The 25,921-nt window shown below is 38.4% G+C and overlaps 1 protein-coding gene across 3 annotated transcripts; it reads left to right on the top strand.

Annotated features, from left to right (window-relative positions):
* The first annotated feature begins 2,629 nt into the window (after nt 1–2,629).
* Nucleotides 2,630–25,809, top strand: LOC146458310 (polyunsaturated fatty acid 5-lipoxygenase-like). 3 transcript variants are annotated; one of them, XM_085090767.1, is made up of 13 exons: nt 2,630–2,710; nt 12,722–13,073; nt 14,444–14,582; nt 15,576–15,731; nt 16,870–16,893; nt 17,568–17,851; nt 18,830–19,031; nt 20,093–20,199; nt 20,810–21,064; nt 22,105–22,211; nt 22,925–23,027; nt 24,437–24,655; nt 25,330–25,809. In XM_085090767.1, exons 1-13 carry the CDS (start codon nt 2,667–2,669, stop codon nt 25,561–25,563), a joined length of 2,226 nt encoding a protein of 741 aa, XP_084946893.1. In that variant the 5' UTR covers nt 2,630–2,666; the 3' UTR covers nt 25,564–25,809. The 3 variants fall into 3 exon arrangements, with proteins under 3 accessions (XP_084946893.1, XP_084946891.1, XP_084946894.1); XM_085090765.1 differs by lacking the exon at nt 2,630–2,710 and adding an exon at nt 8,268–8,397; XM_085090768.1 differs by lacking the exon at nt 2,630–2,710 and adding an exon at nt 10,546–10,771.
* Nucleotides 25,810–25,921: the final 112 nt, after the last annotated feature.

The following is a 25,921-nucleotide window of genomic DNA, read 5'->3' as shown; positions in this document are numbered from 1 at the left end:
GGGCAGCCAGTCCAAAAATTTAAATTTTTTTGAATTCTCCAGAGTCTCTCCTGGCGCCCACCCACTGACCAAAAAGCCTGAGGACTCTAGGTACGAGATTGGAGATTCCGCTGACCAACGAGATTCCGCTGACCAATAAATGCGGGAGCAAAATGTCCTTGTTTTCTGGCGATGCTCCGATTCCACAGCTCCTCAACCGCCGCCATTTTAAGCTTTTCAGTACTTAATCCAAGTCCTATGCTATAAAATGACTTATAGTTCGACTGAAATGCGTTTCCTAGGGGTTTTAGTGGGCAGCCTGGTACATCACGGATTATTATTACCTAGGATTACATGTTGCCCGTTCTCTCGGAATCCAAAGTACGAACAATGCAAGTTTTCCTTCTTGTTTTCAGAGGAAAGCGCACTAAAATGTTCACAATATTTGCTTAAAGTTAAGAAGATGAAAGTGGCCTGAAATCATTTGCATAACAGTTGCCTGTTATGTTCAGTATAAATTATTTCTTTGTGAGGTTTAATGTTCGGCCCCACTGGCACTTGTGCTATAAACACTTCTGAGCGAAAATAAAGGTTGATAAATTTTCTACAAGGAGAAAGTACCGAAATTTTACACAGTTAATAGTTCAAGCATTGTTACAGATTAATATCGGCTCTCTGGTTTCTGCGGTTACTATTATTTAGCACCAACGTCAGTGAACGTTGCTAGGACAATGGCATGAGCGATTTTCTGGAACTTTTGCACTCATCAGAGATTACAGTTGGGGGATCGTAAATTTAACCCTTTTTTAATGTGAAGTATAAAAAGCTCATAAGGTACCGAAGGAACGCAGTGCCTCGAGATGACAAGCTAACTTTTATCAGTTTCGTTTTCAAGTAAAAGTTCTCTTTCTTGACATTTGATTGATGTGTATCCAAACCAAGCAGAATTTCCCGCTTCCCAAGTGCAAATGGGGCTAAATTATAATTAACATATCAATCAGTTATTGAATTTTAGGAGCGTTCTGTGAGGACTTCAATTTGCCGGGAAGATGTTTCCCTTCGTTTGTTTCAGGTTGTAGGTTGAAACCTTCTTTTTGGGCATCAAATTGTACAGCGGAGAATTCTGCGGGGATGTGGCTTTAAATATTTTTCTGTCCTGTTTTACTAGCAGCCGGGCGAATATCTATATCATTTGATATGTATCTTTGCTCATAAGATCGATCAAAGAAACGTTAATTCAACTAATTTACATCGCACATGACTCGTAAACCTGCAGTCTTAAAATATACCACTTAAGATAAGGAGCTTTTTGTGTACCCAAAACAATATAAAAGACTTTATATGTGTAATCAGCCTTTATGCCGATTTCAGCGGTCCAACGACTGTCCTACGACTTCAGTCGCATGAGACTCAGTTTTGTAGCGCGCGCTGGTCACGCCATTCAAAAAAATTGCCTACACATACAGGCCACTCTCGTTATTTAAATTTTCCGTGCTTGCGTGAGATTGTCGTAGGATTTTTAAACGCCTATGTTATATTTCGTGTCGTGTACTATAAGTTGTAGGTTTAATTTACACGAAACAATCCATATCCATGTTTATTTAGTTGTTTATTGGCTGCCGTCGAGTTGCTACCGAATTTCAATTCATCTGTAATGTTAAAATAGTGTAACCTATTTTTTTTCTACCCGCCTCGATTAACTTTCGCTATATGCGGGGAGTTTGCCCCTGTACAATATGAAAAAGTACTTTTTAGTAAAATGGTGAAAATGGTGATGATGATGATAATTGTCAGCGTGTTACATAGAACAAAGTCTTATCATCTAAGTCGACCTTAGCTTTACGGATGGTGACAACTCTTTGCATTTACTTATGTTATAAGGCACACAGTTATCACCTGACCAACGCAAACACCGACAAACTAAATTAATTGATTGATAGACGCAGTTACCCGACACCGGTAACATTATCATGCATGTTTGAGTCATCACCGATATTTGATGTTGAAAAGATAACTTCCTCGGATCGTTCCTTGCATTCTCCATATAAACGTCCTCGCGAGTAACTATATGTAACAGCTCCTTACAACCGGTTGGATCAGGCTAATAATAAGCTTCATCTTTGCTTCTTGTTGAAGAGTCTTCAAATGATTTGCTTTGTTATAATACTAATGGATACTAAAATTTGCCCTAAAGTATTTGTTTAACCATCCATTAGTATGCTAATTTTCAGCTCTAGCCTATTTAAATATCGGCGTTCATAACTGTATATTCTCTTGATAATGGAATCAAGATGACTCCGAAACGTCGAGCCCTAAACCTCTCTGTACTGATTTTTTGCATGTCTTTGCCTCAGCAAATCACTTTTGATAAAACGGCTACTTTGGTCTTGATCATGATAAGAATAATACGCAGATGACGAATAAGTTCAATTTGCAATTTTCGTCGCCTCTAGCAAAAGAAAAGGGATGATGCTAGGTAACAGTGTATAACTCTAAAACTCATCATGAATACTTAAAACAATACTTAGCATGCTGGCAGATTGGTCAATAGTATAAGTCAACAGTGCGCTATAATGCCCCTACCTGAGAAACTGTATTTTAATTTAAATTCAAATTCACAACACTACTTACAAGATAGAATGTACAACAAGGCAAATCATTTGAAGACTCTTCAACAAGAAGTAAATATGAAGCTTATTTTAGCTTTCTTGGCTTTGCTAACAACCACAAGGTAAGCCGAAAGGAAAGTTAACTACATCTTTATTCGCTTGCCGTCGCGGGTAAAAGAGCAATTGGACGAATGGATGCTTTAGAATAACAAAGGACGAGTTGCGCTCACTTTTACGAGCTAGAAATATATAAAACGTCGACAGTCACTTTCCGATGAGAATAAAATCTGAGAAAGGAAAGGTAAGAAAGAAATTTGTGAAAAAGGATGTTTCAATTTTATTTTTAAAGTTAGCCCGCAAACAAAACCTTGCTAAAACCACAACAAACAGATTAAATTAATTAGGATGATGACCGAGGTAGAGCGTGAAACTTTGACTGGAAAGTTTGCGATCAATCGACCGAAAATGTTTAGTTTTAAACATTTAAATATGTAATGAACGTGATGCACTTATTGTAATAGTAAGAGACCTTAGTTGGACCACAAGGCCCGGTGAAAAGAAATTGACCGAATCCAGTTTTTATTGTGTCTAAAGTTCAACGTTGACTGTGTTTACAGAAGTTCACATTCAGACCAAGTTTAAGTTACTCAACTTGGTCATTTGTAAAATTGTTTACACTGATTGAAATAACGTTTGTAGTGGTCAAGAAAGGAAGTGAAAAAGAAGCTTCTGGAAGTATTTAATTTATGGTTGTAGTACTTTAAAATATGAAGTTTGCGGCGTTTCGGTCGCTTATTGGAAACGGAAGATAAAGGAATAATTATGTCAAATTTCTGGTCTTAAAACTGGTCTTGGTCGCTTAAGGTCGCTTAAGAAATTCCAGCAGTGTTCGCTTGCGAGAGATTTTTTAAAACAGCATTTGAGGGAGAGATAAAACGGTTATCCACAAAGTGGTTGCTTCTTACGGAAGATGGTACCTAGGAGACAGCTCACGGCGCCACAAACAATTTTTTTTTCAGGCTTTGCTTAAGTTGCGTTTATAACCGCGATGATCATTCACTTATTCATTTTTTCTTTCACAATTCAAATGTGTGAATTTTCATATATTTACTTTCAACAAAACTGTAAGCTTCACCTAATGGATACCGAAGTAAAATGCGGGTTTTGGTTACCGATACAAATACAATCAACCTTTGCAAACCTTTACAAATACATTATTTTGTTTCATCTCAATGTAAAGTAGCAAAGTTGCTAATATCTTCGAGAAATAAGGTTAGGAGTTGATTGGAATAAACATCTCACAAATTCGAACAACGTGAACGTAAAGTGGCATACTGTCACTTCTTCTAGCTCATCTCCTCTTCAATGACTAAAAAAATTCGGAAAGTGAAAACAAAGAAACTTTTTACCCGACTTCGTCGGTAAAATATCGAAGTGAATCACTAAACGAATTTATTGCAACGTGTTACAAACGTACTGGGCGCGGCTCTGTATGAACAACGAATAGAAACAGAAAATTATGCAAGAAAACTGTATTATTAACAATTATCAAAACCGTGATCATTGGATACTGCAAATCAAGGGATTTGATTGGCTCACTAAGCGGGCCATGGTCTATGAGTCATTATACCATGCCCTAGAAATAGCGACGATCAAATTGTCTTCTGCGGGTTGTACTTGCAAAGCAAAATTAGCAAGAAATATTAACATTTCTTTTTTTTTAATTATTCCACTCATGCTTGTTGGATATGAGGTGATTAAAGCCAAAGAGGCACGTACCTATCCAACGCGCGCTCATGGAACAATTATTCCACAAGCATCCGTTAGATACGAGACGATAGAGTTGGCTATATAATCAGTTCGTATCCAACAAGCGCGAGCGGAATAATTGTTTTATTGAACACAAGCACACTGAATTATGGGATCTTTTCCTTTATCGCGGACGTCTAAACTTTCCATTTTTGTGGGGCATGGTATAATGGATATTAGTATATACCACACAAGTGAATAGTGCCTTTCGCGCGCGCTGATTGGCTAGCTCGGAGGTGATTAGCCAAGTAGTATTCACCTCCGAGCAACCGAAGAGAAACAAGATGTCTTCCCGCGTTTCGCCAGGGAGGCTAAAGAGAAATTTATTAGCTAAACAAAATACAAAAATGGCAACAAAATTTAGTTTGACGGCATTAAATGGTAAGTTATTCAACCTTTCCAACCTCATAGCGGAGCTCCGCGCGCCGGAGGCGCGCTCGCGGAGCCCCATTGATAAGAAATTTTGGTAAACCCATGTATGCGAAAATTTTTGGTTATGACGTCACTGTCCGTCCGGCGTACGTACGTACGTCCGCCTCTCTATGTAAGCCATTGTGAAATGTCACACTCTGCCTGTGCGGCAACCCGCGTTTTTTCGACGGGTAGTGGGATGGCTTACTTCTTTTAGAAAACAAACGAGAATTTTGAAGAACACTAATTTCTTGTATTCGTTGAATATGTTGTCAAACTACATATGTCGAGAAAGCAGGCGACTAATAAGCAAATTTAAACCCCGAGAGCGACGAACAAACAGGCGAAATGCCAGTTGAAAACAAACATGTGGTGAGCTGGGTGAGTAAGCAACTCGCAAGTCGCATAGAAATTAAATGCATTTTTGCAGGCAACTGTCGGTAATTTTCCGTATTTAACACACTTCAAATTATACACAAATACTCAAATCGTTGCCATACGACAACTATTCGTGGATAAATTAATTTTGAACATTCACAGAGCTATTCAGAGAGTTATGTTTTGTGTTGGACTTGTGTAATTCATTCGTATAGCACATTTGTAAACACGCAGTAAACGTTTAAATATTTCGCACCACAACCAAACATTATTTTTCCTGTATTCTCCTTTTGTTAACGTTTACTTATAGACTTGAATTATTTCTGTGGGAAAAATATTCACAGAGTTATAAATTGTTTTGAACATTTTGTGTTGGACTTCTCTAATTCATTCGCTATTCGCAGCGCATAAGTTTTGTAAACACGCTCTAATTTAAAAGCGCTCACTGAAATATTTCGGACCACAACCAAACATTATTTTTCCCGTATTCGCCGTTTGTTAACGTTTACTAAGAGACTAGAATTATTTCTGGAAGAGAAATATTCACAGAGTTATGAATTGTTTTGAACATTTTGTGTTGGACTTCTCTAATTCATTCGCTATTCGCAGCGCATAAGTTTTGTAAACACGCTCTAATTTTAAATTAAAGCGTTCACTGAAATATTTCAGGCCACAGCCAAACATTATTATCCTGTATTTTCCTTTTGTTAACGTTTACTTAGAGACTAGAATTATTTCTGTTCGAGAAATATTCACAGAGTTAATCATGAATTGTTTTGAACATTTTGTGCTAGACTGGTGTAATTCGTTCACAATTCACAGCGCATAAGTTTTGCAAACACGCTTTAATTTTAAGCGCTCACTGAAATACTTCGGGCCACAACCAAAGATTGTTTTTCCTGTATTCTTTTCTTAAATTTTAGTTAGAGACTAGAAATATTTCTTTAGGAGAAATATTCCTAGAGTCATTAATTGTCTTTAATCAGTAGCACAGACTAGAGATTATAATGAGATGCCGAAGCTAGGGGCTTATATGGCACAGGTGGCCAGGCAAAGAAAAGAAGTCAATATTACAAGAGGTGATGTACAAGAAGTCACTATCAGTGTGTAAACCAGGTATTTGATATGTGTCCGCCATCCGCTTCTTATCCCTTACTATCAAATCTTTTAAATTGCTCAAATCCTCAGATAATCAACATGCATAAAAAGAACAGCTATCAACAGTGAAAGCACAAAGTTTAATTAATCACAAAAGTCAAAGTAAAAGGAAAATTGGCTTGGGCATAAAATAATAGAATGACGCTAGAAAGAAGAGCCGCCCTCCTCCTCCCCCCCCCCCCCCCCCCCCCCCCTTTAAAGCGGTAAAGTGTTTTGGATCACATTAAATCCCGGCAGGCACTACACTGTTGTGCTGGAAGGCTAATTCTCGTTAAACTATTTTACAACATAGTTAGCGATAATATGCCCTCAACGATTTCAGATTTAGCCGTACGGCGCAACAGTCCTTATGACTTGAGAGGATGTAAAAAGGCCGTTGTTCCACGATTTTCCACCTATTTTATGAAAAATTCTTATTCATTATAGAGGCGCTGTGTTATGAAATTTTGTCTCAGATTATTTTAACGACTCTTGTGGTGTTAAGTAATTTCACAGAAAGGTGCAATCCGATCCCACATTTGGGAAACTCAGATTTACTAGTGCATAAAAATTACAAAAGTACATTTTACATTGTCATACTTTTACCTTTAAGTCTGATTATCCATTCGATGTATTTTATGCATTTCGTTTTGTAGGGTAATTAGGTAATAGTTAGTTAACACGACCCCTCAAGCATGTAATGCTTTTATTCACATCGTGTTTAAGGACGGTGCCTACTATTGTTACTGCGCATACGTTCTGCGCATCTTGAGGTGCTCGGGTTTCCTATGGGTGGTGCCTGCTAATACAGGGATATTTTTGCGCGGTTTAAAACTATGCGGAGAAAGCAGAACTTAGCAAACGCTTTTGGTATCTCGAAAGAAAATTGGGGGTAACCATGCATTTTTCAGAGATAATTAAGCTTCAATTTAGGAAAAAATCCCATACATTGCTTCATATTTTGGCGCTTTTTAGAGATATTATTGCTTAATTATCTCTGAAAAATGCGTGGCTACCCCCAATTTTCGTTTTGGATTCTAATAGGTCTTCCTAAGATCTGCTTTTCCCGCATAGTCATAAACCGCACAAAAATACTTCGATATTAGTAGGCACCGTCCTTAAATAAAGGATCTTACTTATTTACTTACTTTCTGGTCTGAAGACATACAGTCATTTCAACTAAGGTTGTCGGTTCAAAGCATGAAGCTAAAAGACAAGACCGAAAGTTTACGTGGGATTTTGATGAATAAATTTATCAAAATCAGTCATGCCTGGAGAAAACAATAGGTTGTAATTAGCAGTACAATGACCTGCACGTGCAGGGATGATTTTGATGAAATTATTTATAAAAAATAATCCCACAAAACATTGCGGTCTTGTCTTTTAGCTTGATTTTAATCCGACAACGTTAATTGAAATAGCTGTGTATGGACTGATTTAAACATTTTGGTCTTAAATTGGTGGTGTATTTTTAATAGGAGACTGTGAAACCGTATAACTTGTATATTAATAACGTTTCCTCCAGCAAAAGAAGAGAAAAAAGAGAAAGTGAAGAAAAGAGAGGCTCTAGCCTATTTAAATATCCGCGTTCATAAACTTATTTATGACTCCGAAACGTCGAGCCCTAAATCTCTCTGTAATTTTTGCATTCAGCAAATCCCTTTTGATAAAACGGCTACTTTGTTCTCGATAAGAATAACACGCAGATGATGAATAAGTTCAATTTACAATTTTTTGTCGCGTCCAGCAAAAGAAAAGGGATGATGCTAGGTAACAGTGTATAATTCTAAAACTCATCATACTAAGACATTACTTATCACAAAAAAATAAAGATTGATTGATTGATTGATTGATGGATTCATTGATTGATTGGCGGATTTGTCAATAGTATAAGTCAACAGTGCAGTATAATGAACCTACCTGAGAAGCTGTATTTTAATTTAAATTCAGTTGGCAGGTAAGAAAACTACTTACAAGATAAAATGTACAACAAAGCCAATCTATTGAAGACTCTTCAACAAGAAGTAAATATGAAGCTTATTTTAGCTTTCTTGGCTTTCTTTACAACCACAAGGTAAGCCGAAAGGAAAGTTAACTACAGACATCTATATTTGCTTGCCGTCGTGGGTAAGATCTATTGGACGATGCCTTAGAATAACAAAGGACGAGTTGCGTTCACTTTTATTACGAGCCAGAAATATATATTCTATTCTCTTTCGCTACGATCAGCCGAATAGAAAACATTTCTAATATAAGTTATACGCAAACAACACAACACAGTATGCGGAGGGAGCCTCCAGCGTCAAGTCGTCAAGTAGGGGAGCAGGGCGGATGGCGCATTGGTAGAGCACTCGCCTCCCATCACATGTGGCCCGGGTTTGTTTCCCGGAGTTGATGCCATATCTGGGTTGAGTTTGTTGTTGGTTCTCGTCCCTGCTCCGAGGGTTTTTCCCCGGGTTCTCCGGTTTTCCTCCCTCCACTAAAAACAACATTTCCAAATTCCAATTTGACCTGGAAACAGTGGACGAATAACCACTCTGTGGATGTGCCAGCGAAATTCCCATTTATTTATTTTAAATTTATTTATTATTTAAGTGGCGTGATATTCACAAGGAGTGGTTTACAAAGAGGCTGAATAACCCAGTAGGAATACATAACAATACAGGCTAATAAACAACTAAAAGAAATACATAAACGTTGACAGTCACTTTCCGCTGAGAAACAAATCTGTGAAAGGAAAGGTAAGAAAGAAATTTAGTAAAAAGGATGTTTCAATGCTTTTTTTTAAAGTTAACCCGCAAACAAAACCTTGCTTTAGCCACAACAAAACAGGTTAAATTAAGACAATTACCTAGAGTGTGAAACTTTGACTGGAAAATGTTTAGTTTAAAACATTTAAATATGTAGTGAACGTGATCCTCTTATTTTAAAACCAAGAGACTCTAGTTGGCCTGACAAATTTCTTTGTTATATGATTTTGTTATCATTTTTGGCCTTGACATTGCACAGACGCCGCCAATAGATTTTGAAATGTGTTGGAGCAACTGACCAATAGAAACGCTCGTGTTAAGATATTCAACTGAAGTGAGAACATTCAAACAAGGGATTGTGCACTGTCGTGGCCCTTCCAACATTGTTCTTATGGCAAAGTTTCATAACCAGTCCGTCAATTAATATGGTGAAAAGAAAGTGACCGAATCCAGTTTATATTGTATCTACAGTTCAGCGTTGACTATGTTTACAGAACTTCACATTAAGACCACGTTTTAGTTACTCAGCTTAGTTCATTTGTTGAATTTTTTACATTGATTGAAATAACCTAGGTAACGGTCGAGAAAGAAAGTGAAAAAGAACCTTCTGGCGGCATTTAATTTATTCTTGTAGTACTTTAAGATATGCAGTTTGCGGCGTTTTAGTCCTGTATGATTTTTCAATGATCCACTTGGTTGGTCGCTTATCGGAAACAGAAGATAAAGAAATAATTATGTCAAATTTCTTGCCTTAAAACTGGTCTTGGTAATTAAGTGTTTTTAAGGTTTTCTGATCTGATAACATGTATGGACTGATTTAAACATTTAAACATATTGGTCTCATATTGGTGGTGTATTTTTAATAGGAGACTGTGAAACCGTATAACTTGAATATTAATCCAGTTTTCTCCTCCAAAAAAAGAGAAAAAAGAAAGTGAAGAAAAAGAGAGGCCAAAATTCATTTGACGCTGATAAGGCTCGATTAAACAGAATGTGCCATGTTTGAAAATGGCCAACGATTTTAGAGACGAGTATTGAAAACGTACGTGCATGGAAAGTTACATTCTTAGGTCTGAAATAGGATACGGTTCCTGAGTCAGACGGCGCACTCCCACCAAAGAATCCCAGGGGGCCCCCCTTTCCCTGGGAACATTGGAGACACCAGCGGGGAGTATGCTGTACTGACGCGTGAAGCGCACAGCAAAGGGTGTCCGCTGGAGTGAGACGATTTTTGTAATATAAAATATAACAACAGCCGGTGGTTGTATAGTGTGAAGTATATTGTTTATGTTGTTTGCATTGTTTAAATATCCTTTATATAACTTACACTTTAATGGAGCCTAATCAATTCACCAGAGTCCTTGAGTTCGCTCTATATGCTTGCAATTGCTTAATGCAAACCGCGTGATATTCTCAGGAGAATCGATCCTTTGTCTTTTTGGGCGCAAATAATGTATGCTGTAGCGTGAATATGGCCAATTTTAAAAGCGACTACTCCCTAGAGCAGATCACATGATCTGTAACGGGGCAACCGTGAAAAAACGACGCCAATATTAAAAGTCACTGACGCCTTAAAGCAAGACACGTACGATCCTACACTGAATTCGAGCGCTTTTATATACAGCGTCAGCTACCGACGAAGATGAAACGTTTGGTCGTACTTCTGTCGTTAATGGGAGGTTTAATAGCAGTCGCCAGGTATGGTTAAATTAGTTGGGTTTATTTTACTTTTTTTTTCGAAATGATTCGATTTAAATCGGTGCATGGAGCCTGCCTCGTGAAATTTGCTGAATAACCCAAATGCTCACTGATGAGTTGATTTGCCTTCTACAGAAAGGAAGTGCTTAAATTTACGACATTTGTTAGTTTTTACTGCCTTTTGGAGCCTTGTTTTGTTTTTTGCTAAATATTTTCAGTTCGCAACATTGACAACTGCTTTTGTTTGGAATAACTAGTCACTATGGGATCAAATATGCATTGCTTTCGAGAAAAACTACTAAGGTACTCGTCACAGAGTAATAACAAAAATTCAGTCGTTCCTTCGCAAATTAAAAAACTCCCTCCCCCACTAGACCAAAATGGGCAATACAATTGAAACGTTTGCAACTTGTCGACTGCAAATTAAATATTTTGTAGATAATTAATTATGCGAAATCAAGCGACTCGAGCACTAACTGCTTAGCATCGGTCGGACCAAGGGACTTGCCTCAAGGGAAATGTTTAGTAATACTTCGTTATTTGCATCTGTTTTTGTTCAAACTAGCTTTCCTAAAATTTGTCTCAAATCTAGACACACCCAAACACTACACGTTGCTTTATTGTAAGAAGAGAAATATCTGTATTCCCAGTCTGATATCGTGAAAGCTACGCGATTATGATGAATGCATGCAGAATGGTTGCAACGCCGTAAACAATGATCTAATCAAACAATAATCAAAAAGCGATGCTACAGAACGGCGCTCCGTAACACGTTTTCAAACTTTGTTGTAACTGATGATCTGAGCTGACGTCGAAACGGGTTTTTACAGATTAAAAGCTGTCGTTGTATTTCTCAAAGTCGCGATTTTTTGATGTTATGCCGACCATTTGGATCTTCTTTAAAAGACACTTAACCACAACAATAGCATCAGTGATCCGCACGAATTGTCAACTGCTTCAAGGACGGTGCCTGCTAATAAAGAAGTATTTTGTGAGGTTTGTGACTATGCAGTGAAAGCAGATCTTTATCGAGGGCTATTAAAATCCAAAAAGAAAATTGGGGTAACCGCACATTTTTTAGAGATAATTTTAAAAGCAACAATTGTTCTCTTTCGAGATGAAACCAAACATTCATATATCTGTTAACATTTGCTTTTCTTTAAAGGAGCATGTCACCTATTTTTAACAGTGTCACTTCGAATGAGCCAAACACAGCCGATTTTTTTCCATGGAAGCGTACTTTTTAAAAAAGCTCAGGTTTCGTTAAAATTTACCCTTGCTATAGTGCACAGGGTGAACAGAAATTCTTTCGGTTTTTAAATTCTTCCCACATATTTTGGATAAATCGCTAAAAAACAATTATGGTTTGTACTACACGGCTTGGAGAATTTACTAACTGTTTCCCTCGCGTTTTTTTTTTTTAAGGTTTGAGCAAAGGTACTTTGTGAAGTATTTGGGCAGCTTTGACCAAAATATCATTAACCGAATCCCCGTAACACTGTTTCTTTAGGCGAACGGCAAAACAGCTGTAACGGGTTGTAGTGATTTGCAATGAAGAAAGGGCTAAGGCTCCAAACGTCAGCACTTGAATCTCTTTACAATGGCCAAGTTACCAAACAGTTTTTGTACTCCCCACCGACGCATCACCACATGCAGTTTCTTTGAAAACTAACCTCCTAACCTCCTTAGCCATTTGGGTCAGACCAGTCTACCTTAAACTTGGATTTGACCATGAACATGCAGTTTAAATCTCGCTCTCTTTCTCATGTTCTCTTTTTTATTTTCTCATTTAGGTCGTTAGTGGGACCAAATTTCTTATAACATCTGAACTACAAAAGACATGCACCCTCGATAGTACCGATCCCGAAACTTAACGTGCTGGGAAAGGCTTGTTATTAAACGTTGGCTTTAGCAACTTTACGATCGTAACATTTTTTGCCTTTGTTCCAGGTATTCAGTAGCCCTGCACTGTGAAGTCTCCCTTCCGCAGAACTCCAGTCCAGAATGCAAGGCCGCAAGAGGGGCGGCCCTGGATCAAAACAAGAAGACCTTCACTTTAAAACATGATCCAGCTTTGTATGGCTATGCCAGGTTGAACATGACGCCGGCGGAACTCGCACCTATTGTCTTCAAAGACCCTTTCGCGAGATACTACACCACAAGCTTCACTCAAACCCTAAAAATCAACGAAAACATCTTACAAGGGTACATCAACAACACCATTGGACAGCCGATTAACGACATGGCAGAATACCTCAAAATTTCAGCGTTCTTTCAGAACGCACTAGAGCCAGTAGTCGGGGTAAATAATAACGATATTCAGGTGCCCATGACTAGGAGCATCTATCTATATTGATTTGTTGCGTCAACCCTCCCACGACTAGATAAAACTACTCGCGAAAGGGTTCACTCCAAAGTTCAAATCTATTCGGAAAAGGGTTGACTCCAAGGCCAAGGCTATGTCTACACTCAGATACCGGAAAGCTCTCACTTGTGTCGACACCAAAAACACATCGGATCGGGCTTTCGTTCACACACAAAACGCCGATTTCGGATCGAATTTTGAGCCGAAGCGATGCTGCGCTGCTTCGGTCTTGAAAGTGAATCATCGCCCTCGTTACACTTTCCTTAAGTATTGTGAAAAGAGAATCGAACTGAAAAGGAAGTCAACAACGAGGAGCGAGGATTGGATTCTAGTGGGAAAATGGCGGCGGTTTTAGACCACTTCTGTTCACACCAAGCCGGAGTATTTTTTACAACGGCATAAAATGCTATCCAGCATAGTGCAGACATTAGTATGAGACATAGGGGCTCCAGGTCAAGGGCTCTGCAACATCTTATAACAGCCATTTAGTGGCAAACTTCCATTGACCATTATATAAAAATAAGGAGGTCTAGAGATTCGTTTGTTTAAAAAAAATTAACCTATTCGATCAAAAGAACACCAGCTAAATATTAGCAACCTTGCGTTAAAGTAAAAAATATAAAACGCATGTATCGAAAGATCAAGAAAGAATGAGTGGCCTTTGTATATTATAAGATAGCAAAGTTTTTATTGATTTTACAAGGTTCATAAAACCGTCATCTGTGCCCTGTTAGGTTGAAAACTCTTAAACGTGGCTGAGATGCTTGTCATGAAAAGGAAAAGTTTCATTCCACTGGTTTCGATTTTTAACCGATATGATACACTCGTTACATTGTTACATTGGCTCAGTCGTAACAACAAGCGAACAAAGCTGATTGAGCAACTTGGAACGCAACCGATGTACAGTAACGAATGTTTGGTCTTATCAACAGAGTTTTAGAGTAATTTGACCATCGGAAATAGATTCGAGTGATGAACAGTCCACCTTGACTCGTTATTTACAATTTTAATTGTAAATATAAACTCGAGTGGTAAATGTTTCATCACTGAAGTCACGTGGCCGAAAGTGACAGTATCGCTAAGGAAACCGCTGGAAATTCGTATCCACAGTCGATCAATTGCCTGTCTGATCATTCACTCAGGGTTCGTTCTCCCTGGCGACTATTCTGATGTTGTAAAAAACTCTGTCACCTGTATCCCTAATATGTTCTCTGACTGTTGTCAACGACGCTATAAGGATTAGAGTACAACTAACATTTCTAGCGTAATCACAAAAACCTTATTTAATTTGTGTTTTACCCTTTCAGGAAACTGCCAGAATAGCGTCCAGGTACGAGCCTTTTAACAACGACAAAGTGGAATGGATAAGCGATAAGTACTTTGCTCAGCAGCGCTTATCCGGGAGCAACCCCATGTCAATCCAGCGGGTGACTATTCGTAGGCAAGGTAAATAGGATTGTTTCTTGAGTTTCGGACGGAGACTCCTGAACTTAACCGAGTGCCGGACACACAGCATGTATGGCGGTAAATAGGATTGTTTCTTGAGTTTCGGACGGAGACTCCTGAACTTAACCGAGTGCCGGACACACAGCATGTATGGCGGTAATGGTTTTTTAAAAGGAGAAAGTAGATTCGCCGTTGGTTTCGAAGAGTCTTTGGAACAAGGGAGCAGAAGTATTGTTATTTTTGTGTCACTGTTTGCTGATAAATCCAAAAAGATCTAGGAGAACTTCGAATATTAAATGACTATTAGCCTAACTTTCCGTCGGTCAATGTGGTAGGGCCGTAAGGATATGCATGAGTAATAGACTGCAATTGTGCGTATGCATGAGGGGCGCCTAGTACATTTAGGGTAGTATTTTGCAGTGTCTTTCAGGTAACAACCTAGCACTTTTAACACGACAGCACCATTGAAATGAAAAAAGAGTTAAGTGATTCAACTATCTGCCTCGTCAAATTTCCTTAGATCAGTTCTACAGTTATGTACATAATCAGGAATTTTCTCGATCATAATGAGAATGTTTACCGAAACAATGATGCACAGTTGTTATTGCTACATATGTGATAATGATGATGAAAAATAATATAAAAATGATGTATTATTCAAAGTGACACAGGCATACTCGGATAAAGGAAATGCGAGCGTTTTTATCAAGAGTCTTAATCTTTAATCTTTATAAAAAAATTAGACACAACATACGTGTGGCTTTACAATCAGTGAAGAACTTACAATCAATGAGAAACCAAGCAAATCACCGTTAAACCGTTCAGTCGAACCTAGGCCTTCCAATTACCAGCTCGGATGCTCTACTACTAAGCTAAAGGAGACTCATGAGACCTTAGACCATTAAACAAATAATATAGTGACCAAAACGGCAGTGATGATGATACGATATTCTTACCTTATTGAAGTTTCTACCTTGCTGTTCTATCAAATAGGAAAACGTTGCACAGTGCAGACGACTGATGGAAGGTGGTGCCATTTTCCATTTACTTACCGTGGAAAAGTTTATCATAAGTGTACCAGTGATCGCCACCATAGACCGTGGTGTTCAACTACTAAAGTATATGATGGCAGATGGGGAAACTGTAAAGGTACGAAAATAAATGTTATTGTTGTTTTTATTGATCTCAAAGACGTTGCCTATTACTACGCGGGAAAAATAGATCTTAGCAAAAGCCGATTGAAATCCAAAAAGGAAATTGGAGGTAACCACGCATTTTATAGATCATTAAGCAGCATTGAATTCTAAAAACCTGTAACAACGAAGGAATTTTTCTCCAAATTGAGGCTTAGTTATATCTAAAAAGTGCCTGGTTACCACCTATTTTCTTTTTGGATTCAAACAACCCTTGTTAAGATCTGTTTTTCCCCATAGTAAAAAACAACACAAAAATATATTCGTTTTAGTGGGAACCCTCCTTAATAAAAGAAACTCGAGTTTCTCGGATCCGTCTTGAGATACCGAAAGTAGGCACAGTAGCTAATTCAAAGGAGGCACCGTCTTTAAGACGACTTCACGAGACAAACTATAAGTTTGAAAAAAATCGTATTTTCAAGTTAGCGCCTGTGAACGTCACAACTTTAGTCATAGTGACAAAAAATGTTGTCAAACTGTCTGTAAAGATGCAATGTTCATCATGTCACGGCGTAAGACAAACAGAAAACTGAGTCCTTGACAGGACCCATGACCGTGTCACGTACGCACACTCGTTGGATGTTTCACATGTAACCATATAGACACCGAGATGGAGACACGTGGCGGGGTCGCAAGTACTTCTACGCATGGTGTTCATTATGAAAATTAGTTTTCATTCATATGCAAACAAAACTAATTTCACATGAAAAGCTTTGCACTTGGCCTCGCTTTCAATATGAGGTTTGAAAGCTACTCTGAAATGGCCTGTTGCCTTGAAGTCATGTTTAAGACACAACTTAAAGTGTTTGATGGTTTGTCGTGTGGGAGTACGTGTTTGCCGCGCAAAATAAGGACAAAGGAAGGACACTCGTATTGTACACACTGCCGTTTTAGTGCTTTGACTGGAAATAATCGCTCACTCGAGTTCAGTTTGATAGTCAGTGTTAGCTAAAAGATTTTTCTTGGTGAAAAACAGAAATACGCCGAGAGTAGTCTTAAGTATTTCAACGCCAGTATTAATTCAAACTTTTGAATAGATCAGGGCTTTGAAATTACAATTTATTCATTGTGATTATTTTGTGTGTGCTTTTTAGGATATAACGAAAACGTGAAGGGAGGTAAGTTGACTTTTTCGAAATAATAAAATCACGCATAACCTAAAATACAGCAGCATGTCACCACTTATTTTCACTCCTTCGTCGCCCAAAGCCCGTTTTCCAGCGACATGATCGCAGCCTAGCAGCGAAAGCCTGTCAGCACAGTTACTCGTTCGGCAAAGAAAAAATTCTGACTTTTTTGTAGATGTGCAAAGGCTAGGCAGTGACCGCTTATCACCACTACCACCCCACCAAATATCATCATCATCATCATCTTCATTATCGCTATCACAACCAGCGTCGACTGTCGTCGTCGTCAACGTCATGGTAATGCCCCCATCATCATAATTGCCATCACCATCGCTGTTGTCAGTCGTCGTCGTTAACTTCATCATAATCATCATCATCATCTTCATCATCATCAGGTAGATCTACTTTAATCCTGCTTGTCTGGGATTTTTGTGAGCTCTAATTGACTCCATGTATTCTGTCCATGGATGTAGTTATCTGGGGGTGTGCAAGGGACGTCGGCAACACAGTTTCATTCCTATGGCTGAGGCTGTTATGGCTGTGGGTGTGCTGCGTGAATTGTAATTCTGATTGTTTAACATGATTTCACCAATCCTATCTCTAGAACACAGAATGAGCTTTCATAATGTAACGAATTTCTGATGAATTTTTTTCCGAATCTTCAGATTGCAGTGTCAAGACGGTACGAGGTGAATGGTGTAATTTCCCTTTTACGTACCGCGGAAAAGTTTATGACAAGTGTACCACAGTTGCCCATCACAGACCTTGGTGTTCAACCACAGCAGGACGATACAAAGGAAAATGGGGAAACTGTGCACCAGGGGAAAACTTCAAGGATCAAGGACCAATCGGATTAGACTGGAACAAGTTGAAAGAAACACTGAATCCTAACTTTGACTGGGATGCCGCTGTACAAGCAGCTCTGAACACTGACGACTCTTTGAAAGACGTATGTTAACCTTACATGTGTTTTGATTGGTAGAAAAGAATCGCATTAAATAAGTTTTTCTGACACCCACAGCATTATGCGATTAACAGAAACTGTGGTTTTCTGCCTACGTAATATGTGCACAAACACCAGTTACGAATTCGTGATCGATCATGAATTAGTGAAGGGAGGAAATAATCTTAACTATACCATGCTATGGAAAGATCCCAACCATCGTATCTTGGAAACCCTTACTTCCACAAACGAATACAATTGTCACGCAATTGCTTGTCACGAAGTTATCTTCGTGCTGACAGAAATTAGCTCATTCTACATGTTTCCCTAGCCTTGCGTGACTTCTTGATCTTTTTGTGAAATGTTTGAACCGAAATCTTCCAAATAACTCTTAATTGTTTTTCTCAGGAGACCACTGGAATGCTTAATACAGTTCAAAGTTGAATTGCCATACCTTTTCACGGGAAGATCAGTTCTAAAAAATAAATATACTCGGCAAAGGGTTGACGCACGGAATCAATATGAATAGAGTCTTCAACTTGTGGACTTCTGCGGATGATCGTACATTTTCATCAATCTAGTGAAAATAAACCAAACCAAAACAAAACAAATCAAACGCTGCCAAACAGCGTAAGACAAAATAGCATCCTTAAAAATAGGTACGCATTTCGTACATGTGGGTAGTGCTGTACACGCGCTTCGGATCTGGGCCCAGTTGCTCGAAGCATGGTTAACGCTAACCCAGGTTAAATACCATAACAACCTATAGGTTTTAATACCTCTTTACCAATGGTTAGCGCTAACCATGCTTCGAGCAACTCAGCCCTGTTTGTTTACAAACACTCACTCACTCACTCTTACATGCCTGACAACATAGTTGGTAGAGCACTACACAGTACACTACCCACAAAAATCAACTTTTTCAACAACACTAGATCTGTAGTTGACATTGGTCTCCCTCATAAACTTCGGATCCTTTTTCAGGCCATAACTCAGGGGCGCATCTATGCTCTTCGATATGAGCTCTGTGATAACCTGCCCAGATCAACGGACCTCACTGAAAGAGATCCTCGTCGTAAAATGTGGGACTTCTTCTCTCCAATTGCCCTATTTGCATCTGCGGAAGTTTCAGGAAAATATCAGAACGAGCTCGTCCCTGTGGCCATTCAAATGCACTACACACCAGGTTAAGTATAAAAACTATTCCGCTAATATGCCAATCACACAGTAATCCCGAAAAAAAATCTATCCATCTTAAAAACGTTGTCAAAAAATATTAAATCATCAGTCAACTAGAGTCCACGTACGCTCTGCAGCATGAAGCAAATGAAAATTATATAACAATAAACTCTAGCAATACGTTTAACAGTTTGCACCTCAAGTTTTCAAATTTTGGCAAATGGAAACAAATGAAATAACGTAATCAGTGCCATGGAATAGGCTTCTATTTACTCTAAGTCCCTTATCCCTTACATGTACAAGAGGAGTGATACTAACGCTAACGCTAATGAGATGCATGAACTGCATGATAGACATCACAAGGTGTCCTCTAACCTTAATTCTTACTAAAATACAAATAATTCTGTCAAACATTATGTCTTATGACAATGTCAAAAAGGTCTACCTTATATGAAGTACCCAAATCCAGGGTTAGGTAGATTTCTGGACATAATTATAAGTAATAGTGTGATATTTTTTCGAGAGGATAATTATTCAGCAATTGCCGTTTTCAGACGTATCCAAAGCGCTCTCGTGGAATAATTGTTAAATAGGTAGCTTTTATTGACGCCATTTTGAAGAAAAATACGCATTTTGCGCCTATTCTGCTTTAAAAAAGTTATAAAATGCCAGCAAAAAACAGAAAGTATTCATTTTCTTGTCCACATATAACACGAATTTCCGCAATGTTTCCGGTAAAATCAAAATGGCGGCCGTCTTAAATGACATCTTCATCCCACACTCATTCCTCCAGCAGCGCCATAATCCAAGATGTTATCTTATTTTAGTGGACAGTAAAGGCTATGTATTGAAGATAAAACGCTTTTTTAAAATAGTGAGGAAGGAGGGGATTCTAATCAGCCAACCCATCCCACTCTTGTGAGGTATATTTGTTTGCTTGTATGTAAGGTAGTTGATAACATGTGTTACCGGTCTTGTAATGGTTGATAGTTTCCCAATTTTTTGCAAGTAATTAACTACCGATTCGTTAAAGCGCACACTTTCTCAAACAAAAACTGTTTTCATCAGACTCGGCGGTGTACACTCCAAAAGATGGCGACAACTGGATGCTTGCCAAACTTAATGTTCAAGTCACTGATGTAGGATATGCGCAATTTGTGGAGCACCTCGGAAGGGTATGTATTTATAGTGGGCGCAATCATAGCAACTAAATTCGGAGAAGGGTCGACCCACATTTTCAGGCTTATCTGGTGAATCGAACTCACTGAACGCATCACCTCTGTCACCGATGGAGTACTTCCTTCAGCCATCATTAGGAAATCTTCATTCCTTGTGAGTCATGTTGTTTTGTATGTAATTTAACAGGGAAGAGCCACCCAGTGGATCTGTTAATAAACCATTATTATTATTATTATTATTATTATTATTATTATTATTATTATTATTATTATTATTATTATATTTTTCCGCGGAATAAGTAATGGCAGAAGTGCTTGCAATCTAAGCATTTTCTGTCTCTGAGCGTGATTTCTTAGATTGTTAAATCAACATAAAGTGAGTTAGAAACATGTTGTGTCTTGAACGCTGCCATGTGAATGACTACTCCCTTTAGAAATTAATCCGCAGCCATTCACCCTTTGTAGCATACTAATAACAGCACCTGCGAAAACTAAAGGGTGTTTTCAACAACGTTCTCTCGTTGGGAACCCAGCTATTAGATCCAGTTTTTACTCTTGTCATAACAAACTAAACAGTTTATTCTAATAAACTTTGTCTTTGTTTAAGTCTCATTTTATGGCAGAGGCCTTCTGTGTCATCGTAAAACGGACCCTGCCATCCCAGCATCCGCTGAACGAAATACTCAAGTACCACTGCAGAGAAATTCTTGTTCCGAATACATTTGGAGTTCCTAACCTACTAGGCGAGTCAAAGCTTGCAGATTTGTTGTTTGCTCATGGGAACGATGGAGCGTATCAACTCCTTCGAGAATCATACCCATTGAGCACATGGGAAATAACAGACTACAGAGCCAACATTGAGGTACGTGGTCAACACGTCGCTTTTAACAGGAAGTTTGGGTATAAAAGGGGCCTTGCCTGGGAATCATGTTCTCACCTTGAGTCGACGATCAACCATCAGAGCGTAAAAACAACATGTGTCTTTTTTCTACGGCCCTTACCAATGAAATGGTCTTAGTTTTTAAAATAAACCCTGTTAAACAAATCTGGCGTTGATATCTTATATATATTGCTGTGGTGATATAAAATTTTGAGGTATATTTTTTCAGATGACGCTTGATTGAGTCACGAACTTGCTACGACTGAACGGCGTCTACATTTTCGAACATTTGCATCTCAGGCACACAAAGGTGTGAAATGAAGGAGGGGATCTCCCTGTATTTCCGGAAATTTTTGTTTAAACCCGTGTTTGCTTGAGCCCAGCCATGGGCTCTTTTCCTGAAAGTTGCGATTAATTCTTGGGCCCGAAAAAAAGCACCATTTGATAAATGTTGCCAATAATGAATAAAAAAATCAATAAATAAAAAACTTATCCGTCCGAAAAATTATCATGACATTCGAGAAACGGAATACAAGAGCAAGAGACAATAAAAACTGGAACAATATCTGGTAACAAATAGAAAAAAAAAGTACTTCTTGGAAAGTCTTGTTCAAGAGATTTTGCTTGAATGGTTATACCTAACTGTAGGATTCTGTTGTGAACCCAAAAATTGGAAACATTTACATGACTCAAGTTCTAACTCGGTGCGAAAGACTGGATAAACAATAAATTTTTTTGGCCTCCTGTTTTCTTCCCTGTTCACTACAGTTCTCCCTATCCCGTCCACGTCTTCAATAAATTACTTTGATCATCTCTCCCCTGAACATCTCCAGAAAATGAATTTTTGTTAACAGTGTAAGTTTTGCAGTACAACGTTAATAATTCAAGTTTGAACAATGCAAGGTTGTTTTCCTTTCTTTCTTTCTTTCTTTTTTCTTTCCTTCGTTTCTTCGTTCGTTCTTTCGTTTTTTTTTTCTGATTTTCGGTGTAATAGTGTGTTGATTTTTACCTTATCTCAATAGAAACGTGGACTCGATGACACTGAGCTTCTTCCGTACTTTCCTTTCCGAGATGATGGCTACCAAATCCTACGAGTAATAGAAGACATGGTCGAAGATTACGTTAACTTGTGAGTGAATATTCACCGAAGAACTTAACGCGTTTACTGTTTGGAAGAAAAAAAAAACCGGCTGAAATCACCGTAGAATAATGGTGTTCGGGGAACTGATCAACCGAAATTACATTCCACTTCCAGTTACATTGCCGCTTGGCTCAATTCTTGATCAGAGACTGAAACGGCAAAAATGACAAATGTTACGAATGGGAAAGAAACTGAAATCCAGTTAACTATTAATCGAAATTTCCGAATTGCTTTTATGTAAATTGCAAACACACCCTCAATATCGTCAAGCGAGCAGTGTTATCTGTAAGGTGTCGCTCAAACGGAAGTGTCAGTTTTGGCCACCACAAAGAAATTCGAGTGCAAGCATTCGAATCTCTTTACAGTTGCTAATTTACCTTTAGTAAACCAAACTTTCGTTTTTACTCTGGAATGGGATCCCCACAGACCCAGCACCATAGTTTCTTTACGAAGTGCTTTGAAATGCGTAATAAAACGTATTTTTGGAAAATGCCATTTAAAGTCTTTCTCCTAGAACAGGACTTCACACAACAGAATTAATACAATTAAGGCAATTGCAAGTATGTGAAAGCATGGCGGACTCGCATGGCTAACAAATTAAAATACCAAAGACGAAATGGATATCAAGGCTAGCAAAGGTAGAATTTTCACAAGATTTGTTTTAATTACCATATCTAAGAAAAACAGTTGTTTGTGTTTAGGTACTATAAAGAAGACAAAGACGTAGAGGAGGACGAGGAACTTCAGGCCTATGCCAATGAACTGTCCCTGGACGGAACGGGACCAACCGGTGGCATTGGAAGGGTGAATATGAAGATTTATTATATACCGTTTTAAAGATTTATATTCAGGTCAGGTCTCTAAAATTCACACTCATCCATTTTCAGACAAAATGGCATAATCCATACCTTCTCGAGTCTTTCAGACCAAATATTAAAGCGGTTTGCATCCATTCTTGTTTTTAGACCAAAACGGCTCAAAAACCACAACTCCAGGATAGGCTTTTGCACATTACGCTTTTGATTCCCCAATAAAATGCTCCAACTTTAATGCTCCATTTTTTACACTGCTCGGTCTACATCAAAAACGTCACTAAAATGCTCGGATAGTGAGACATTATACACCTGCTTATTTTATTACCTAAAGGGGAAGTATCACGAAAATTTGATGTAATTTCAAAATCCCAAAATGTTTGTCTGACAACAGAAACAAAAAAAATTGTTGTCTAGGTATGTTATAAATTATCACCCTGGTGCAAGAAAACTGTTGATTAGAGCCTCTGGCCAGGGACAGGGCTGGTCGCAATGGATTGAAACTTGAAAAATATTAGGCTAATGTTTTTCAAATTCTCGTATTTTTGTTTCCAAAATGTGCTAGAAAAAATCACGAGTCGTTCCTGTTAAGAATCGAGTTGATTTTTCTCCTCTCATTGTTCGAGAATTATTTTGTAGCAAAGTGAAGGTCTTATTTCACCATTTTTAGCAAAAGAGGTCAATTAAACCCCATGATACTTCCTCTTTAATGTTATTACTTAACTCAACAGGGGGTAAACTAACCCTACAGCAATAAATCAATAATTTATTACTGATTTATACAACAAATACATTATGCAACATTGGCTGCTTGGCGTTTCATTTTAAAAAAATGTTTATCGAGTTTCATTTGTCATTTTCTCTTAAAAATATTTTTATTCATCTTTAAAAAAACCCTCAGATTTTATGGGGAAAACGCCACTAAAATGCTCAAATAATGCTTTTTTAAAATGCTTTTTTGCCTTACTGAAATGCTCGAAAAAAAAAATATTAGCATAATGTGCAAAAGCCTACCCCATGCAACAACGGTTCACAACTATATCGCTTATGTAATTAAGGTGTAGTACACAGAACACCCCCGCCAAGGGGACTAATGTCGGGTGTCGAGAACTGTAGCTAGTTACAAAAACCGTTAATTGTGGACACCATGTCCCGAAATTAAGGAAGACAGTTCTTCAACATCGTGTATCTGTCGTTTAGAGTTACTAAGAAGAAGCACTGCGTGGAATATTGTTTGGGATTCAGGGCTACTTTTGGTGATTCGCTATCGAACGTCTCGCTTTGAAGCCATCGCAATAGTCAATATGGATCCCTCAGTAGCCCGCCGTACTTGTTCGTCGCTGATAAGTTTCTGACAAGGCTGGCCGCAATTGGGTGACTTCTTTATTTCCTCCTCAACAGGTTCAAGAATTTCCCACCAGTGTTGAGACGAAGGAACAACTTTGTGAGATTCTGAGCCGTATTCTTTCCCAAATAACCATCTATCATGCTGCTGTTAATTACGTCATGGTTGATTACCCAGATTATGCCCCGAATCAACCAACCAAACTGTACAACGACACTCGGGTTGCAGAGGGAGAATTCTCAATCCACCGACTGCCGAACAGGCTGACCACTGCTGTAAGTGTATTTCTATACGTTTCGATACAACTCATGTGCGATGTAACCACGTGACCACATGTAGCAGGCAGTTGTGTGCATCTTTAAAACTGTATCCGCAGAGGAAATACTTTTTTTGTGAAGCGTAATTTTTGTAAGGGGATCCTTAAATGTGAAAACTCGCACCGGTGCGAGTTCGATACCGGTATGACATTATGATTTCATACTGTGTTTGCATGAAGGGTTGAGAATTCATTCCACGTTCACGTGAAGGGACACTTTATGCTGGCCGACGCGATTGTGACGCCATCTTGGATTGGAATGTTGAAGACTACGCATGCGCTACCTGTTCTAGACTCACGGGAAAGTGAACCGTCGTACCGCGTTTATATGACACCGGAATGAGAACCGACTTAATTACAATACAATACGATACGATGCGATGCGATGCAATGTAATGAAATACAATACAATACGACCCTTTATTACTTTTCAAGACTAATTTACAAAGGTCATAAATTAATGCTAATTTACAATAATAGTAATAATATGAAAATATAAGAAAATGATAGTGTATTATGGGTGTTCATGTACGTTGTCGCAGTAATTCTTGCCTTACGTTTCTCTTAAAACTCCAAGATGGTTTCAGAGTTCTTAGTTAGACATTATAAATGATTTGATTTTAAACCTTTCAGATCTTGGGTAGTGGTTACAACACACTGGGAGTTTTCCGCTTCGATTCCTTGTTTGACTATGGTAACGAACTGCAAGACAACAACGCTGTCAACCTCGTCAATGGTTACTATAGTTACCTCATGCGCGTTGTTCAGCCTCGCTTACAGGAAGAGAATCGGCAGCGGAATGAAAGAGGTTATTTGACCTATCCGTATTTCATTCCAAAATGGTTGCCAAATGGAGTGCAGACCTAGCTACGGCAACGCACATTTTCCAGCTTTATGGGTCCCAGGGTATTTCAGATCAGCATGATTTTTTTGTAGTTTTACGAGTTAAACTTATGTTAGAGAACATAACGCGAAGATGAGTGTCTTGGAATTTGTAAGGGGTTTAGTTTTCATGAATTGCACCAGTTGTTGTAGTGAACATTGTTCAGCTTTAAGCCATACAATTAACCGAACAGTTCACTTTGAAGTAGAAATAAATCATTAATCACTGGCGTTGAGTTCTTTGTTTGTTTTGATAACGATATGTAGATCGGGGGAGGCGGATCTGTACGCGGTGACTTTGAACCTGAATAACGTTTTTAACATTTGCGCAAACGTCATGAAA

This window comes from Pavona decussata, unplaced genomic scaffold, assembly GCF_977016875.1.
Source record: "Pavona decussata unplaced genomic scaffold, jaPavDecu1.1 SCAFFOLD_233, whole genome shotgun sequence".
NCBI classification, from domain to species: Eukaryota; Metazoa; Cnidaria; class Anthozoa; order Scleractinia; family Agariciidae; genus Pavona; species Pavona decussata.
The sequence above is the reverse complement of the archived record's forward strand: the minus strand, read 5'-3'. Positions and strand labels throughout refer to the sequence as shown.

Excerpts from the sequence above, each read along its gene's own strand:
- LOC146458310 (XM_085090765.1), top strand. The coding sequence starts at position 8,306 with ATGTACAACAAAGCCAATCTATTGAAGACTCTTCAACAAGAAGTAAAT. Across the intron at positions 8,398-12,721 it reads GCTTTCTTTACAACCACAAG|GTATTCAGTAGCCCTGCACT; the intron begins GTAAGCCGAAAG and ends CCTTTGTTCCAG. Across the intron at positions 23,028-24,436 it reads CAACCGGTGGCATTGGAAGG|GTTCAAGAATTTCCCACCAG; the intron begins GTGAATATGAAG and ends CCTCCTCAACAG.